The sequence below is a fragment of the Microcaecilia unicolor genome, chromosome 5 (assembly GCF_901765095.1).
Source record: "Microcaecilia unicolor chromosome 5, aMicUni1.1, whole genome shotgun sequence".
In the NCBI taxonomy this organism is placed as follows: Eukaryota; Metazoa; Chordata; class Amphibia; order Gymnophiona; family Siphonopidae; genus Microcaecilia; species Microcaecilia unicolor.
Window position 1 is genome coordinate 197,335,611 of NC_044035.1, and position 17,740 is coordinate 197,353,350.

The 17,740-nt window shown below is 44.0% G+C and overlaps 2 protein-coding genes across 3 annotated transcripts in view; one reads left to right on the plus strand and one right to left on the minus strand.

Moving 5' to 3' along the window:
* HSD11B2 (hydroxysteroid 11-beta dehydrogenase 2) overlaps window positions 1-17,740 on the plus strand; it is a 515,757-nt gene that overhangs the window by 445,267 nt on the left and 52,750 nt on the right. The window lies entirely within an intron of this gene.
* Window positions 6,072-17,740, minus strand: part of ATP6V0D1 (ATPase H+ transporting V0 subunit d1) — a 590,366-nt gene continuing 578,697 nt past the window's right edge. The window contains exon 8 of the mRNA XM_030203697.1: window positions 6,072-6,138. Within this exon, the coding sequence (XP_030059557.1) occupies window positions 6,115-6,138 (24 nt within the window). The 3' untranslated portion in view covers window positions 6,072-6,114. The remainder of the gene's footprint in view (window positions 6,139-17,740) is intronic.

Consider the following 17,740-nt stretch of genomic DNA (forward strand, 5'->3'; position numbering starts at 1 on the left):
AGGGGTGGATTGGGGGAGGGCAAAACATTTCCTCCTCTCCCCCTTCCCTGCCATGTTAATGTTACCTTTGCTGATGAGGATCCCTACCAGCAGACTATATCTGCTGCCCGAACTGCCCATGCAGAAGTCAGCAGCCTCATTTCCAGCCACAAGCAGAGGATGAGCAAAGAGTGCAGACATCGGCATTTAGACAGGCTTGGGCAGTTCAGGCAGTGGATCTCATCCACTGGAGGGAATTGGACATCCCTGCCAAAAGTGGGGAACATAAGAATAGCCATACTGGGTCAAACCAATTGTCCATCTAGCCCAGCATCCTGCTTCCAGCAGTGGCCAATTCAGGTACAAGAACCTGGCAGAAACCCAATTAGTAGCACCATTCCATACTACCAATCCCAGGGCAAGCAGTGGCTGCCCCCATGTCCACTTCAATAACAAATTATGGACTTTTCACCCAGGAACTTGTCCAAACCTTTCTTAGACCCAGATTTGCTAACTGCCATTACTACATCTTCCGGCAATGAGTTACAGAGCTTAACTATCCTTTGAGTGAAAAAATATTTCCTCCTATTTGATTTAAAAGTATTCCCGTGCAATTTCATTGAATGTCCCCTGGTCTTTATACTTTTTGAATGAGTGAAAAATCAACTCACCTTCACCCACTCCATACCCAATTCAGCCATCTTTCTTCCAAGCTGAAGAGCCCTAACCTCTTTAGCCTTTCCTCATTTGGGAGCAGTTCCACCCCTCTATCATTTTGGTCACTCTTCTTTGAACCTTTTCTAATTCCACTATTGGGCTCATTTTCGAAAGATAAATCGGAAGATGGATGTCCTTCTCACAGAAACGTCCAAATCAGTATAATTGAAAGACAATTTTGGACGTCCCCAACTGCACTCCGTCGCAGGGACGGCCAAAGTTCAAGGGGATGTGTTGGAGATGAAGGTGGGACTTCGGCGTACCTAACACTTGGACGTCCTTGACCCATAATCGAAAAAAAGAAAGACGTCCCTGACGAGCACTTGGACGTTTTCACCCGGACCTTTTTTTCTTACAACTAAGGCACAAAAAGGTGCCCGAAATGACCAGATGACCTCCTGTTACTCCCCCAGTGGTCACTAACCCCCTCCCACACTAAAAAAACATCTGTAAAAATATGTCGGGCCAGCCTCAGATGTCATACTCAGGTCCATGACAGCAGTATGCAGGTCCCTGGAGCAATTTTAGTGGGTGAGTGCACTTCAGACAGGTGGACCCAGCACCATCCCCCCCACCACGTTTGTGGAAGCAACAGCGATCCCTCCAAAACCCACCACAAACCCACTGTACCCACAACTAGGTGCCCCCCTTCACCCGTAAGGGCTATGGTAGTGTTGTACAGTTGTGGGTAGTAGGTTTTGGAGGGCTCAGCACACAAGGTAAAGGAGCTGTGTTCCTAGGAGCATTTTATGAAGTCCACTGCAGTGCCCCCTAGGTTGGTGTCCTGGCATGTCAGGGGGACCAGTGCATTACAAATGGCTTGGATTTGGTCGTTTCTGAGATGGACATCCTTGGTTTCGACAGTCGCCAAAAATCTGAAACGTCCATGTCTAGGGACGTCCAAATCTAGGGGCGGCAAAATTTAAGGATTTGGACGTCCCTGATGGTATTTCAAAACGAAAGATGGACGTCCATCTTGTTTTGAAAATACATGTTTCCCCGCCCCTGGATTGGGACATTTTGCAAGGACGTCCAAATCGAAACATGGACGACCCTTTCGAAAATACCCTTCCACATCTTTTTTGAGATACGCAACCAGTATTGAACACACAACTCAAGGTGAGGTTACTACTACTACTACTTAACATTTCTAGAGCGCTACTAGGGTTACGCAGCGCTGTACAGTTTTGCACCATGGAGCAATACAGAGGCATTATAATGTTCTTGGTCTTATTTTGCATCTCTCTCCAGCATCCTGTTTGCTTTCTTGGCCATCGACGCTGCACACCGGGCACAAGATTTCAGCTTATTGTCTACAATAACAACTAAGTCTTTTTCTTGAGTGCTGACTCCCTAGCATCAGATAACTGTGATTCGGATTATTCTTCCCAATGTGCATGACTTTGCATTTGACAACATTAAATTTCATTTTCACAATCCACATGTGTTTTGACAACTCTAAATAGTTTCATGTCATCTGCAAATTTAATCACCTCACTCATTATTCCAATTTCCACATCATTTATAAATATGTTAAATAGCACCGGTCCCAGTACAGATCCCTGCGGCACTCCACTATTCTCCATTTGGAAAAATGGCCATTTAACCCTACCTTCTGTTTTCTGCCCAATAACCAATTCTAAATTCACAGAAGAACACTGCCTCCTTTCCTATGGCTCCTTTATTTTCTCAGGAGCCTCTCATGAGGTACTTTGGCAAAAGGTTCCTGGAAATATAGATACACTACATCAACCAGCTCACCTTTATCAACATGTTTATTCATGCCTTTAAAGAAATGAAGCAATTGGTGAATTCATGCTGACTCTTTCCCATTAAAAAATGTTTGTCTACGTGTTCTGTAATTTTATTCTTTATAATAGTTTCAACTATTTTTCCTGGCACTGAAGTCAGGCTTACTGGTCTGTAATTTTCTGGATCACTCCTGGAACCCTTTTTTCGTCTCCGCTGCAAGTTTTTCTTCATATTCTCTTTTAGCCTTCTTTATCAATGCTTTGCATCTGGCTTGAGGGTGCCTATTTTGCTTCTTAATTTCTTCATTCAGAAATTTTTCCCTTTTTTTAAAGAATGTTCTTTTGGCTCTAATAGCCTCTTTCACCTCACCTTTTAACTATGCTGGCTGTCATTTGCTCTTTCCACCTTTGTTAATACGTGGAATACATAGTAAATGATGATGAAAATGACATAGTAAATGACGACAGATAGAGAACTGTATGGTCCATCCAGTCTGCCCAACAAGATAAACTCATTATACATGGTATGCAATACTTGATATGCATATCCGAGTTTGATTTGTCCTTGTCATTTTCAGGGCATAGACGTTAGAATTCTGCCCAGCACTGTTCTTGTACTAAAATTTCTGAACTTAACGTCGAAGCCCCTTAAAATTTACACTATTAAGTCACTATCAGGGCACAGACTGTAGAAGTCTGCCCAGCACTGGTTTTGCTTCCCAATTACTGGTGTTGCTACCCAATCTCTGCTAAGATTCCGTGGATCCATTCCTTCTAAACAGGATTCCTTTGTGTTTATCCCATGCATGTTTGAATTCTGTTACCGTTTTCATCTCCACCACCTCCCATGGGGCATTCCATGTATCTACCACGCTCTCCGTGAAAAAATACTTCCTGACATTACTCCTGAGTCTGCACCCCTTCAACCTCAATTCATGTCCTCTTGTTCTACCACCTTCCCGTCTCCGGAAAAGGTTTGTTTGCGGATTAATACCTTTCAAATATTTCAATGTCTGTATCATGTCACCCCTGTTTCTCCTTTCGTACGGTTTGCAATGCAAATCCCATACCATTTTTGTAGCTTTTCTTTGCACCACTTCCAGTCTTTTTACATCTTTAGCAAGATATAAGGACTCCAAAACTGAACACAATACTCCAAGTGGGGCCTCACCATCGATTTGTAGAGGGGCATCAACACCTCCTTTCTTGTGCTGGTTATACCCCTCTCTATGCAGCCTAGCAGCTTTCTGGCTACGGCTGCCATCTTGTTGCATTGTTTCACCTTCAGATCCTCGGAGACCATCATCCCAAGGTCTCTTTCCTGAATCGAGCTTACTAATCTCTCGCCTCCTATCAGGTATCTATCTTTTGGGTTTCTGCATTAAATTTTAACTGCCAGACCCTCGACCATTCTTGGCATTAAATTTTAACTAACTACTATGGCACACTACATAACAAATTACTCGCTAAACATTTATCATCTCATATTAATAACAGGCTCTTTCAAAAACTTGTTCAAAGCTGTAAACACGTTCAGTTGTTTATTACAACAACTAAAATGACTATTACATCAAAATATAAATCCTTTGACAAATAAACCCTGGGTGAGTCCATATTCTTCAATATACTTTCTAATACAACTAATGAAAAAACAAAAAGGCACATAACTGCTTACAAAACAGTAGATAAAAAACAAAAAACAGTGGAATCAAATGCATTTATTTGGAATAATACCCGACGTGGCCACGTTTCACCCTCAGGCTGCGTCAGGGGTACAAACTATAAAAACAAAACACAAATGTAAAAACATATATAACCATTTAACAATGTCATAAGCATGATTCAACTAATAAAAAGCAATTATTTAAAACGCAATTATTTAAAAAAGATTCAACATATATAAAACAATCCTTCAAAAGTTCTAAAAAACATGTATGGACCTACATGATATCATCTATAAAACAAATATTTATAATTATCATTAAAATCATACATCATGTAAAATTTTTAATCTACAATTACTCACATCACATTTCTACCTCTTGATAAAAAAAATGTTATCATCATACAGTTAGAATCAAAACAATTCAATGAAGTGGGGAAGAAATTTCTTTATACATACCTATCAAAAGTGTATATAAGTATATCATATACAATAGTAGTGAGATGAGAACAGTTATTCCAAAAATCTAGTTCTACACAGATGTAAAAACAAAAAATAAAAGTGTCATCAGATAAGATGCATATCTAAATGTACACTAAGAGGCATATTTTCAAAGCACTTAGCCTCCCAAAGTTCCATAGAAACCTATGGAACTTAGCCTCCCAAAGTGCTTTGAAAATATGCCTCAAAGTATACTAGACAGACTACCAAATAAGTATCCTGATTTTTGCACTAGGCACAAAAACTCATTTAAAATAAAATAAATTATCTGAAGGCAGATAATTTATTTTAAATGAGTTTTATTTTATTTTAAATGAGTTTTGTTTTTACATCTGTGTAGAACTAGATTTTTGGAATAACTGTTCTCATCTCACTACTAGTGTATATGATATACTTATATACACTTTTGATAGGTATGTATAAAGAAATTTCTTCCCCTCTTCATTGAATTGTTTTAATTCTAACTGTATGATGTTAACATTTTTTTATCGAGAGGTATAAATGTGATGTGAGTAATTGTAGATTAAAAATTTTACATGATGTATGATTTTAATGATAATTATAAATATTTGTTTTATAGATGATATCATGTAGGTCCATACATGTTTTTTAGAACTTTTGAAGGATTGTTTTATATATGTTGAATCTTTTTTAAATAATTGCGTTTTAAATAATTGCTTTTTATTAGTTGAATCATGCTTATGACATTGTTAAATGGTTATATATGTTTTTACATTTGTGTTTTGTTTTATAGTTTGTACCCCTGACGCAGCCTGAGGGCGAAACGTGGCCACGTCGGGTATTATTCCAAATAAATGCATTTGATTCCACTGCTTTGTTGTTTTTTATCTAATACAACTAATGGTCAACTTGAGTCGGTCATGCAAAACCAAACGAGCATGCAGACATATGAGATGTCCCTCAAAGAAATGTGTAATCACTGATCAGTGATACACAATCTTTCAGAACGTCATAGCTTCTTCCATTAACCATCCTTATCAGTGTATTTCCATGATAAAGAAAGTTCCTTGATTTAGCTTAGTTATATAATTTTGCAAATAATCATATTTCTTCAATTTGAATCAACAGATATTCCATAAAATGTTTCTTTAAAAGCGTTCCTTACTCATGCAGTTTCGCAAGTTTGATTCTTCAGAAGGAACCACTATTTACAAAAACAATGTACAACCTTCAAACAATATGAAAATAGCCCGACAAACTTTCTTTAGCATATTCAAATTCATATATAATACATTTATTTATTGGTGATTAAATTTTAACTGCCAGACCCTCGACCATTCTTCTAATGTTTGGAGATCCCTTCTCATTCTTTCTACTCCCTCCAGGTTATCCACTCTATTGGCTATCTTCGTGTCTTCGGGAAAAAAGGCAAACCTTTCCTTCCAACCAAAGGTGTAGCCAGGTTTTGATCTTAGGGGGAGCAGACTTTTATAAAATAGGCGCCGGTTGGTGTCAGCTAGACAGCAGTGTCTTTGTTGTTGCTCAAGGGCTGTCTCTTTTGCCGTCCTGCCAACAAGAAAACAGTAAGTTAAATCAGGAGGTAAGACGCAGAAGAGATCCCTGGACTGGCCTGAGCAGGCAACATGTCTTCTTAACTACAAAGTAAAAATATTCAAATAGTGACCATCACCTCAGGAATAGAACACACATTCCTTCCACTGCTAGACACCTTGTTTAAATCAGATGGGCTTTTGTTTGTGTGGTGACTCTACAGGATGTGGAGACCGCTAGTCTTCAGCATTTTTATTTTGGGTGACAAGGGCCACCAAAGGCGGCCCTTGCCCCTGAGTGTCTGGGCCTATTTTCAAATTGTAGAAAAATGCTATCAGTTGCCTTCAGTGAAATACAGGTCAAGGCAGGCTTAGAGCTGAAAACTAGGCCTCAAAAAATCAAAGACCATCTCTGACACAGAAAATGTCACTGCAGCTGAAATTAAGCAACTGAGAGCTGAGAGAAGGAGGCGGAATCTGTTCTCAAAACAACAGGTGGACAGATAATAACAAGAAGCAAAGATATTTTGGTTAAGGCAGATAACAGTAGGTCAGACAAAAGTAAATAAGAACATCCAGAGGGGTTGAAGGGAAACTTGTAAACATGTGAGATCATTGTTAACAAATATGTTGATATCTAGGATATCTAAGGATTGCCGGTGGGAGAATGAAATGTTAATAGGGATCAATGATAGAAGAATGATATATAAGGCTGACAGTTACGGCATTAAAGTGTTACGGCATTAAAGTGAGAAGAGGAGACGAGAGACAGACAGAACCGGTTGTGTGCCATGGAGCGCTGCTCCTCCAAGACCATATATGAATGCCAGGGATATGCACTGTGATGATCTTGTGTTAATCCTGCTTTTGGTAAGAGACTGAATAAACTTTGAATTACTTTCTCATATTCACTTGATCCCAGTGTCCTTCTGATTAATGAGTCCATCAGTACTCAGGCTGTGTAGCACAGTCTGGGATTGTACAAGGTCTAGGTAATTAAAATTCCTTTCAAAATAGGGCTAGACACTTTGCCATTCAGGTTTTCAGGCTATCCACAATGAATTTGCATGAAAAAGATTTGCATGTAATGGAGGCAGTATATGCAAATCAATTTCATGCATATTTAATGTGGATATCCTGAAAACCTGACTGGCAAGGGGGTACTTCAGGACCAACTTGGGAAACACTGCCCTAGAACACAAAACGTACCACCCCATAACAACCCTAACCCACCTATGAAAAGACAGTGCTATATATTTACATTGGGTTCTGGAACACCAATATACCTACTATTGGGAAACTGAAACAAGCAGCACTGTTACACATTCCTACACAGACACTACATGCTAGCAGAATCCTTCACCTCAGTCACACATGCAGAACATGGACAGACCCTCATCTATATAACATAAGAGTAGCCATACTGGGTCAGACCAATGGTCCCTCTAGCCCGGTATCCTGTTTCCAACAGTGGCCAACCCACTATTGTCACAAGCACCTGGCAGAAACCCAAATTGTGACAACATTCCATCCTACAATCTAATACAGAATAGGGAGCCACAAAAAAAAAACAACAACAAAAGTTGAAATAGAGACCCCCTCCTCTCTGACCAAGAAAACCAGACTCTATATATGCAATACTGGTAAAAAGGACAGAAAGCATTTTCTCCTGTACTTTGCAAAATAAAAATAGAAAAAAATATACATTTTACAAAGCAGGTACATCTTAGTCCTTACAAGTATTAAATAAATATAATGTTTTTTCTACCTTTGATGTTTGGGAATTTGGCTGGTCCCAGTCTTTTTTCCCATGTTCCATGAGTCAGCCTTACAAATTCTTTTCCAGGTTGGCCTTTCCATTTCTTCTCTATCCTCTTGTTTTCTTCATTTCCTTCTCACATCTGTTTGGCACTGATCTTTCGTTTATGTCCCCACTATCGAATAGCTATGTATAGAGCTCCCAAGTGATCCAGTTCCAGAAGAGAGATTTTTAAATTTAAATTTTGGATGTACTCTGTAGAAGTTGTTCTTTACTTTTGCAATGATTTCTGAATATGTGGTATCATTAAAGGACAAACTTTTAAATGCCAGGTTGGGTATTTAGGCTAATCTCAACTTAGTTAAATGTTTCAGACATAGCCATTTATTTGCTCCCATGATATAACTGAATTCTATTATTTTGTCTCACAGTATTTTCAATTGTAAACCACATTGAACCCGAGTTTGTTTGGGATTTATTGAAACATAGGAAGCATAACTAGGGCCACAAACATACACTTATTTATTCAATATCACAATTCCTCATGTAGAGCCACAAAACAACTTTTTAGGGTGGATAGAGATAAGAGTTTTCAGTTTTGGCACAGCATAAGTCTTCACAAGAACAAAATATAAGAAAGCCAATGGACTGCATTAGGGGCTTATAGCCCATTTAGTTATGTTTAAACAAAAGAGATCTGCAGTAAAAAAAATATATTTTTATTTTGACCTATAAAAACCACTTGTCCCTGAAACATGCCTAAAAACAGAATAATACATTTGTGTATCTAAAATGTAAATTCTTACAAATGAGATGACGTGAAAATGTGATTCCATGTGCCCCAGTGAAAGGCAAGTTTAATTACTTCCATTCAGTGGCGTAGCTAGGGTAGTTGACACCCGGGGCCGGTCATTTTTTAACACCCCCCTCCAAAATCTAGTACTAGGCATGCCGAGAATACAAAACACTCAGGACCTATAGAGCAATTCTACCATACCATAAGCAGTCATTTCTACGAATCACATAAGGAAAAGGAAAGCATCTTAAACACTACAGTGAGCACTAGAACATCAATTCACCTATTGTAAAACAAAACCAGACAGAATAGTACAGATTGTCGATCCTGCAGTCAGTGCCAACTGAAAGCCATGTCTTTTTCACAAACACAGATACACCCTAATCCACTATAGAATAATAATAAACTTTCTATTTAGACAAAAATTAAACAACCCCCAAGATGCCAGACTCTGCATACAATGCAACACCACAGAAACAGAAAATGTCCCCTAGTAATGTGCAAAATATAAAGACAGCAGATGTAAATTTGAAAAACTAACAAGTACCAATCACCACTTTACAAATTAGCAAATAGAAATAAAACAAATATAGAAAATAAAATAATACCATTTTATTGGACTAATACATTTAGCTTTCAGAGGCCAAAACATCCTTCCTCCGGTCATAACTCTGCACAATGTAATCCATAACCAATTTGTAACAAACTGTATTTCCATCATTCATCTCATATTGTAAGCCACACTGAACCCGCAAAAGGTGGGAAAATGTGGGATACAAATGCAATAAATAAAATAAATAAATATAGTATAGTGCTGTTACAGTATCATATCCTGACCCGAGGAAGGGGGTTTTGTTCTCTGAAAGTTAGCCAAAATGTATTAAAATTAGTCCAGTAAAAAGATTACCTTGTTTACATGTTCTATTATAAACATTATTAACACAGCTACAATACTACTTTATCCTAAAGCAAAAAAATAAAAATAAATATTTTATTTACAGTTTGTTGTCTCTGATTTCTGCTTTCCTCATCTTCTTTTCACTGTCTTCCTTCCATCCAGCATCTGTCTTAGTTCTCTCTCTGCCATCCAGTGTCTGCCGTCTCTGCTGTGCCCTCCATCCAATGTCTGCCCTCTCTCCCTGCCCCTTCCATCTACATCTGCCCTCTATCTCTACCCCTTCCATCCACCATCTGCCCCTGTCTGCCCTCTCTCTCTCCCCCTTCCACTCACTGTCTGCCCTTTCTATCCCTTCCATCCACTGTCTGCCCTTTCTCTCTGTTCCTTCAATCCACGATTTGCCCTCCCTCTCCCATCCATCCAGGGTCTGCCCTCCCTCTCACTTCCCCTTCCATCCAGGATCTATCCCCTCTCTCTGCCTCTTTTTTCAGCCCCCAGTTCCAGCCCCACTATCCCATCAGTCCCCCGTTTCAGCCCCATCCCTTTTCTACTACTACTACTTAACATTTCTAGAACGCTAGTAGGGTTACGCAGCGCTGTACAAATTAATAACTAAGGACGGTCCCTGCTCAGAAGAGCTTACAATCTAAAGGACGAAATGTCAAGTTGGGGTAGTCCTAGATTTCCTGAGTAGAGGTGTTGTGATTAGGTGCCGAAAGCGACATTGAAGAGGTGGGCTTTGAGCATGATTTGAAGATGTGTAGGGAGGGGCCTGGCGTATGGGCTCAGGGAGTTTGTTCCAAGCACGGGGTGAGGCGAGGCAGAAAGGGCGGAGCCTAGAATTGGCGGTGGTGGAGAAGGGTACTAAAAGGAGGGATTTGTCTTGAGAGCGGAGGTTACGGGCAGGGACGTAAAGGGGAGATGAGGGTAGAGAGGTAAGGAGGGGGTAGCAGATCGAGTGCATTTGTAGATTAGTAGGAGAAGCTTGAACTGTATGCGGTATCTGATCGGAAGCCAGTGAAGTGACTTGAGGAGAGGGGTGATATGAGTATATCGGTCAGGGCGGAAGATAAGACGTGCGGCAGAGTTCTGGATGGACTGAAGGGGGGATAGGTCGGTTGAGGAGTAGGTTGCAGTAGTCAAGGCGAGAGTGGATGAGATTTTGGGTGGTGTGCTCAGAGAGGAAGGGGCGAATTTTGCTAATGTTGTAGAGGAAGAAGCGACAGGTCTTGGCTATCTGCTGGATATGCGCAGAGAAGGAGAGGGAGGAGTTGAAGATGACACCGAGGTTGCGGGCAGATGAGACGGGGATGATGAGGGTGTTATCAACCTGAGATAGAGAGTGAAGGGAGAGGAGAAGTGGGTTTGAGTGGGAAAACAATAAGTTCAGTCTTGGCCATGTTCAGTTTTCAGGTGGCGGGTGGACATCCAGGCAGCAATGGGTCGGATAAGCAGGCCGATACTTTGGCCTGGGTTTCCGCGGTGATATCTGGTGTGGAGAGATACAGCTGGGTGTCGTACAGCATAAAGATGATAGGGAAACCATGAGATGAGATCAGGGAGCCTATGGAAGAGATGTAGATTGAAAAAAGGAGGGGCCCAAGGACAGATCCCTGAGGAACTCCACAGAGAGCGGAATAGGGGAGGAGGACGAACCATGAGAGTGTACTCTGAAGGTACGATGGGAGAGATAAGAGGAGAACCAGGAGAGGACAGAGCCCTGGAACCCAAAGGAGGACAGTGTGTCAAGAAGTAGGTTGTGACTGACAGTGTCAAAAGCGGCGGATAGGTCGAGGAGGGTGAGGATGGAGTAGTGACCTTTGGATTTGGCGAGGAACAGGTCATTGCAGACTTTAGATAGTGCCGTTTCTGTGAGGTAGGGAGCGAAAGCCGGATTGAATAGGATCGAGGATGGCATGAGAGGAGAGAAAATCAATGCAAGTATCTTGGAGAGGAAGGGTAAGAGGGAAATGGGCGGTAGTTGGAGGGACAGGTAGGTCAAGAGATGGTTTTTTGAGGAGTGGTGTGACCACAGCATGCTTGAAGGTGTCCGGGACAGTTGCAGTGGAGAGAGAGAGGTTGAGGATATGACAGATGGTGGGGGAGATAGTAGGCGCAATGGTGCTAAGTAGGTTGGTGGGGATGGGGTCTGAGGAACAGGTAGTGGATTTCGAGGAGGAGAGGAGATGGGCGGTTTCCTCTTCAGTGATATCAGGAAAGAGGAGAAGGAGGCCTGGGTTGGTTGGTTGAGAGAGTGGGTTAAAGGATGAAGAGGAGGAGAAGGTTTGGTGGTGAATTCGAGGTTGATCTTCTGGACCTTGTCATGGAAGTAGTCGGCCAGAGATTGAGGAAGAGAGTGAGGGGGGGGGGGTGGGAGCAGAGGCACTTGAGGAGGGAGTTGAGGGTGGCGACAAGGATTAGAGCTGAGGGAATTAGTCAATGGGTGTAATAGTCCTGTTTGGCGAGGAACAGGGAGGATTGGAAGGAGGATAGCATGAATTTGAAGTGAATGAAATCAGTATGGGTGCGAGATTTCCTCCAGAGGCGTTCAGCCGAATGGGCGCAGGAGCGAAGGTATCGGGTGCGAGGGGTCGGCCAGGGCTGGGGATTGGTACGCCTTGTGGGACGGGAGCTGGACAGTGCAAGGGTGTCTAGAGCAGAGGAGAGAGTGGCATTGTAAGTGGAGACAGCTTTGTCAACAGATTCGGAGGACGTGATGGAAGGGAGGGGGAGGGTGCTGAAGTGTGAATGTGATTAGGTGATGGTCAGAGAGAGGAAGAGCTGATGCACGGAAATTGGAGGGTGAGCAAGTAGAAGAGAGGACGAGATCAAGACAGTGGCCAGATTTGTGAGTAGGGGTGGAGGAGCTCAGTTGGAGGTTGAAGGAGGAGGTAAGAGTAAGGAACTGAGAAACATGAGTCGGATGGGTTATCAATGTGTATGTTGAAGGTCACCAAGAATGAGGAATGGGATGAGGGCTCAAGAAAGACGGAGAGCCAGGCATCGAAGTCCGGTAAGGAAGGAAGGGAGGGACTTATTAGGGGCGGGTGGTAATGACTGCAACTCTGAGTGCAGCGGGGTGAATAGACGGATGGAGTGAACTTCAAAGGAATGGAAAGCAGTGAGACTGAGGTAGGTGGAGAGGTTGAAAACTGCAGGAGGTGCGAAAGTAGTAGCCCGACGCCACCTCCGCGACCAACTGGGCGGGGCGAATGGAAGAAAAGATAGCCTCCGTGGCATAGGCCGCAATTGAGCAGAGTCGTCATGGGTGAGCCAGGTTTCAGTTAGGCGAGCAGTTGAAGGGAATGGGAGATGAAGAGATCGTGGGTGAAGGGAAGTTTTGTTGCAGATTGAGCAGGCGTTCCACAGGGCGCACGAGAAGGGGAGGGAGGAGGGGGGAGGAATGGGAATAGAGATGAGATTGGAGATATCGCGGGAACTTTGCATAGATGAGATTGAGGACGAGACAGGTGTGGGGGACCTGGGTTGGGATTGATGGCTCTCCCGCGGATAGCAGGAGAAGGAGCCCACCAGTCCGAGCTTCAGCCCCAGCCACTTCTCCCTGTCCCCTTTTCAGCCCCAGTTTCAACCCAGCCCTTTTCTCTCTCACCAGTCCTGAGCTTCTGCCACTTCTCCCGTCTCCTTTTCAGCCCCCAGTCCCCACAGTTTCAGCCCCTGCCCCTTTTCAGCCCCCAGTCCCAGTACTAGCCCCCTTATCCCCTACCCCTCCTTTTCAGCCCCAGTTCCAGCCCCCTTCATCCACATGCCTTGCATTAGGGGCCCCCCTTTCAGCCCGACCCATTCTCCCACCTGACCCAGGCATGCCCCATTTTCCCTCATGACCCCTCTCAGACCCCAGTTTCTAGCCCCCTTCTCCCATCTGAGAACCCCCTCCCAACCCCAGTCCCCATTCTCCATCTGAGAACCCCCTCCCCTCACCATCTGAGAACCCGCATACCACCCCAGTCCCCTTCTCCCATCTGAGAATCCCCACCCCACCCCGTTCTCTTCTGAGAACCCCCACTCCACCCATCCCCTTCTCCCATCTGAGAACCCCCACCCCTCCCCTTCTGAAACCACCCACAACACCCCTCTCCTCTCCCATCTGAGAACCCCCACCCCACCCCAACCATGCCTACCAGTGAGCTCCGGTCGAGAGAGCCCTCTTCTCCTGCTCCCACCCTGCCTTTAAAAAAAATTGTGAAGCGGAGTCACAGGCAGGCAGGCAGTGCCTCGTGGCTGCCCTGCTTATAAAGAAGTAAACCTCCTCGTTCTCGTCGGGCCTTTCTGCACTAGGTCCTGCCCTCGTGGGAAATAGGAAGTTACCTCAGAGGAGGGTGGGACCCAGTGAAGAAAGGCCCGACGAGGAGGAGGAGGTTTACTTCCTTTACAAGCAGGGGCAGCCACGAGGTGCTGCCTGCCTGCGACTCCGCTTCACAAATTTTTTTAAGCCAGGGTGGGAGCAGCGGGAGCGGAGCACCCCCCACCTGCTGACACCCGGGGCGGACAACCCCCACCGCCCCGCCCTTGCTACGCCACTGCTTCCATTTAACTTCAATATATTCTATCATCTTTATAACACCAGGCTTACCAAGGCAGATTACAAGAGTTAAGATGAACCCATCAGGAACCAGGATATCCTCACTGAAATCTTCTTGGCCATATGTAGCTCACTTCCACTTGTCTGTTAAACCTCCTTGGGCAGCTCTTTCCTCCCTCTGTCTCTTCTGCCTGCTGTCTCCGTCTGCTTTGTCATTTTTATTGCCCTGAGAAGCATTATCCCTCGGCAACGGCGATTCACAGCCTTCAGCCAGCTTCGTAGCCTCTCAGGCGTGTACCACTCCCACCTCTGCAGAAAAGAGGAAGTTGCGTTAGAGTAGGCGGGAGTCCGGGACGCACCTGAGGAGAGGCCGCCGAAGCTGGTTGAAGGCTGACTGTGAATCACCAGTGCCGAGGGAGAACACTTCTGGGCAGTAAAAATGACGACGCAGATGGGAGAGAGCAGGCAGAAGAGACAGGAGGAGAAGATGCAATTAGACTACATCGGTGGAAGGTGGCAGGGAAAGTTACTGGCAGCATGTGGAGCATAGGCGCCATTTTTCCTAAAATCTGTTTGGGGGGAGCGACCGCTCCCCCTGCGGGGCCCCAGCTACGCCACTGCTTCCAATCCCTCAGTAATATGTCTCACAAATATATTTAAAAGAATCAGCCCCAGCACTGACCTCTGAGGAAGTCCACTGCTTACCTTCCTTAACATAAGTACATAAGTAATGCCACACTGGGGAAAAGACCAAGGGTCCATTGAGGCCAGCATCCTGTCCGTGACAGGTGGCCAATCCAGGCCAAGGGCACCTGCGAGCCTCCCCAAACGTACAAACATTCAAGTGGATTCCGTTTACCACCACCACCTGCCACCTGTTGGTCAACCAGTTCCTATCTAGTTCACCACTTTTGGTCCTAAGTTCAGCCCTCTCAGTTTATTCATGAGTTTTCTGTGGGGGACTGTATCAAAGGCTTTGCTGAAATCCAAGTAGGTAACATCTAGTGCACGTCCTTCATCCAGTTCTTTGGTCACCCAGTCAAAGAAGTCAATAGGATTCATTTGGCAGGATTTCCTTTGGTAAAGTCATGTTGCCTAGAGTCCTGTAACCCATCGATTTCTAGAAAGTTAACTATCCTTTCTTTCAGCAGCGACTCCATTATTTTTCATACCACCGACGTGAGAAATACCGGTCTGTAGTTCCCACTTCTTCCTGGTCTCTTTTGTGAAGAGGGACCACATCCGCTTGTCTCCAATACCGCGGAACCTCTCCCGTCTCTAAAGATCTATTAAATAAATCTTTAAGAGGTCCCACCAGGACTTCTGTGAGTTCTCTCGGTATCCTGGGATGTCCACCTTCAGATTCTCAAGCTGTTTATAAACTCTTCCGTAAATGGCGCAATAGCCACTCCATTCCCAGATATTCCCTCTGCAGCCAACCACAGTCCTTCTCCAGGATTTTTCCTCAGTGAACACCAAAGAGAAGTAATTGTTTAGCATGTTCGCTTTATCATCATCACCCTCCAAATAGCCATTTTTATTACCTTTCTGTCTCGCAATTCCATTCTTATCTTTCTTCCTTTCTCCAATATATCTGAAAAAGGTCTTGTCACCTCTCTTTACATCTTTAGCCATTTTTTCTTCCAATTTCGCTAGCTGTATTTCCATGTTCACGTCTTTAATACGATAATCTTTTCCATGATCCTCTAGTTATGTTCTTCTAATTTCTTGAACAAAGCCTCTTTTGCTCTTATTTTTTCAGCTAACCTGTTTGGAGAACCATATTGGCTTCCTGTTTCTCTTGCTTTTGTTTACTTTCCATGCGTAAGATCAGTTGCCATATTTATACCAACCTTTAGCTTGAACCACTGATTTTTCCACTCTCTTACACCTTGCCATTCTTCAGGTATTCCCCCATTTTATCATTTTATCTGAAATCCAGTAATTTGAGTTTTGTGCGTCTGCACTCCATCTTTGCCCTTATATTAAACTATATCATGTGATGATCACTATTACATAGGTGGGCATCCACCTGGGTATTGGAAAACACTTCCTCCATTCTTGAGCACTAGATCCAGCGTTGACCCTTCCCTCGTGGGTTCCGTCACCATTTACCTGAGCAAGGCACTGACAGGTGTCCACAATCTCCCTACTTCTTTCCGATTCTGCTGACGGGACGTTCCAAACCACATCAGACAAGTTGAAATCTCCCAACAGTAGCACCTCACCTTTCATAACAATCTTTTGAATATCTTCTATCAGATCCTTGTCTAGCTTCTCCATTTGTGCCAGAGATCTGTAGATAACCCCTGTTTGGATATTTATTTATTTGTTGCATTTGTATCCCACCTTATCCCACCCTCTTTGCAGGCTCAAAGTGGCTTACAATACATCATGAGTAGTGGAAGAGTGTTAGTAATATAAACATTTAGATTTGCATGATTTTGGTTAGTATGATGATAAAACAAGGTAGTAGTATACAAACAGATTTTAAGAAACAGTTCTGAAATTAAATAGGCGAGTTGTGTAGTGTATATTCACTTGGGTGGATACAGGTTCCATCTTCTCTTTCCAGGATGATGTCGCGTGCACGAGAACCTTGGCACACTGTCAGGCTTCTTCCCCGGGAGCACTGGTTTCGTGAGTCCTTGGGCCACTACCAGGGGAGCGGCAGTGGCAGGCAAGATCACCTACAAGGTAGTGATGAGACAAGACTGGACTGGAACCCCGGACTGAGTTCTACACAGGAATACTAGAACTGAACGGAACGCCATCGGACGGGTGCGCACTGGAGTGGAGGCCCGCAGGACTGGACCACTGGAGTGGCCCCACTGGACTGGAACAAACAGGAGTGAACCCGCTGGACTGGAACCACTGGACCTAGGCTTCACCTACACCTGACCGCACTTCCCCCTCGGGTTGAGCCCTCAGGTTCTGGCAGCCCGATAGGACTTACGGGAAGACCCGGAACTGGAGCTTGCAAGCGGGAAAGCAGGAATAAAGATCCAGGAGAGCCCCCTGACACCTAGGCGAAGGCAAGGCAGAGAATGCCTGGGTTCCGCAAGCAGGCAGATTCAAAGCAATGGTCAGCGACCAGGAACAAGACTACAGCTGGAGCCTCAGTATCAAGGAGTTACCGGCAACAGATAGAACAAGGGCAGAAGCTCCAGAAGCAAAGAACACACACGGAAAACCAGCAGGCAAACACAAGAAGACTAGTCAACTGTACAAGCTAGTAGGAACACTATGCTCAAGCAAACCAGTCATACACACGAAACATACATAAAGCAAAACACCAGGAAAGCTGTACACAGGCTGACAATGCAAAGCTGTGCCCAGCTACCAAGTCATACACTAGGAACAAACACAGAGCAAACTCAGGAGAACTAGTAAAACTGTACACAAGCTAACAAACAGACGGAGCCTAAGCTGGCTAGTCTAACACTAGGACAAACACAGAGAACTAGCAGAGCTAAACACGCAACAAGCCAGACGGTGCCTAAGCTAGCTAGTCTAACAAACATAGCAACTCCCACAGAGCAAACACAAAAACTGTGTACAGAGCACTCTATACACAGGACCTTTTAGAAGAGATGCAAAGGCCAGGACTGTAGCTCCCAAGTGA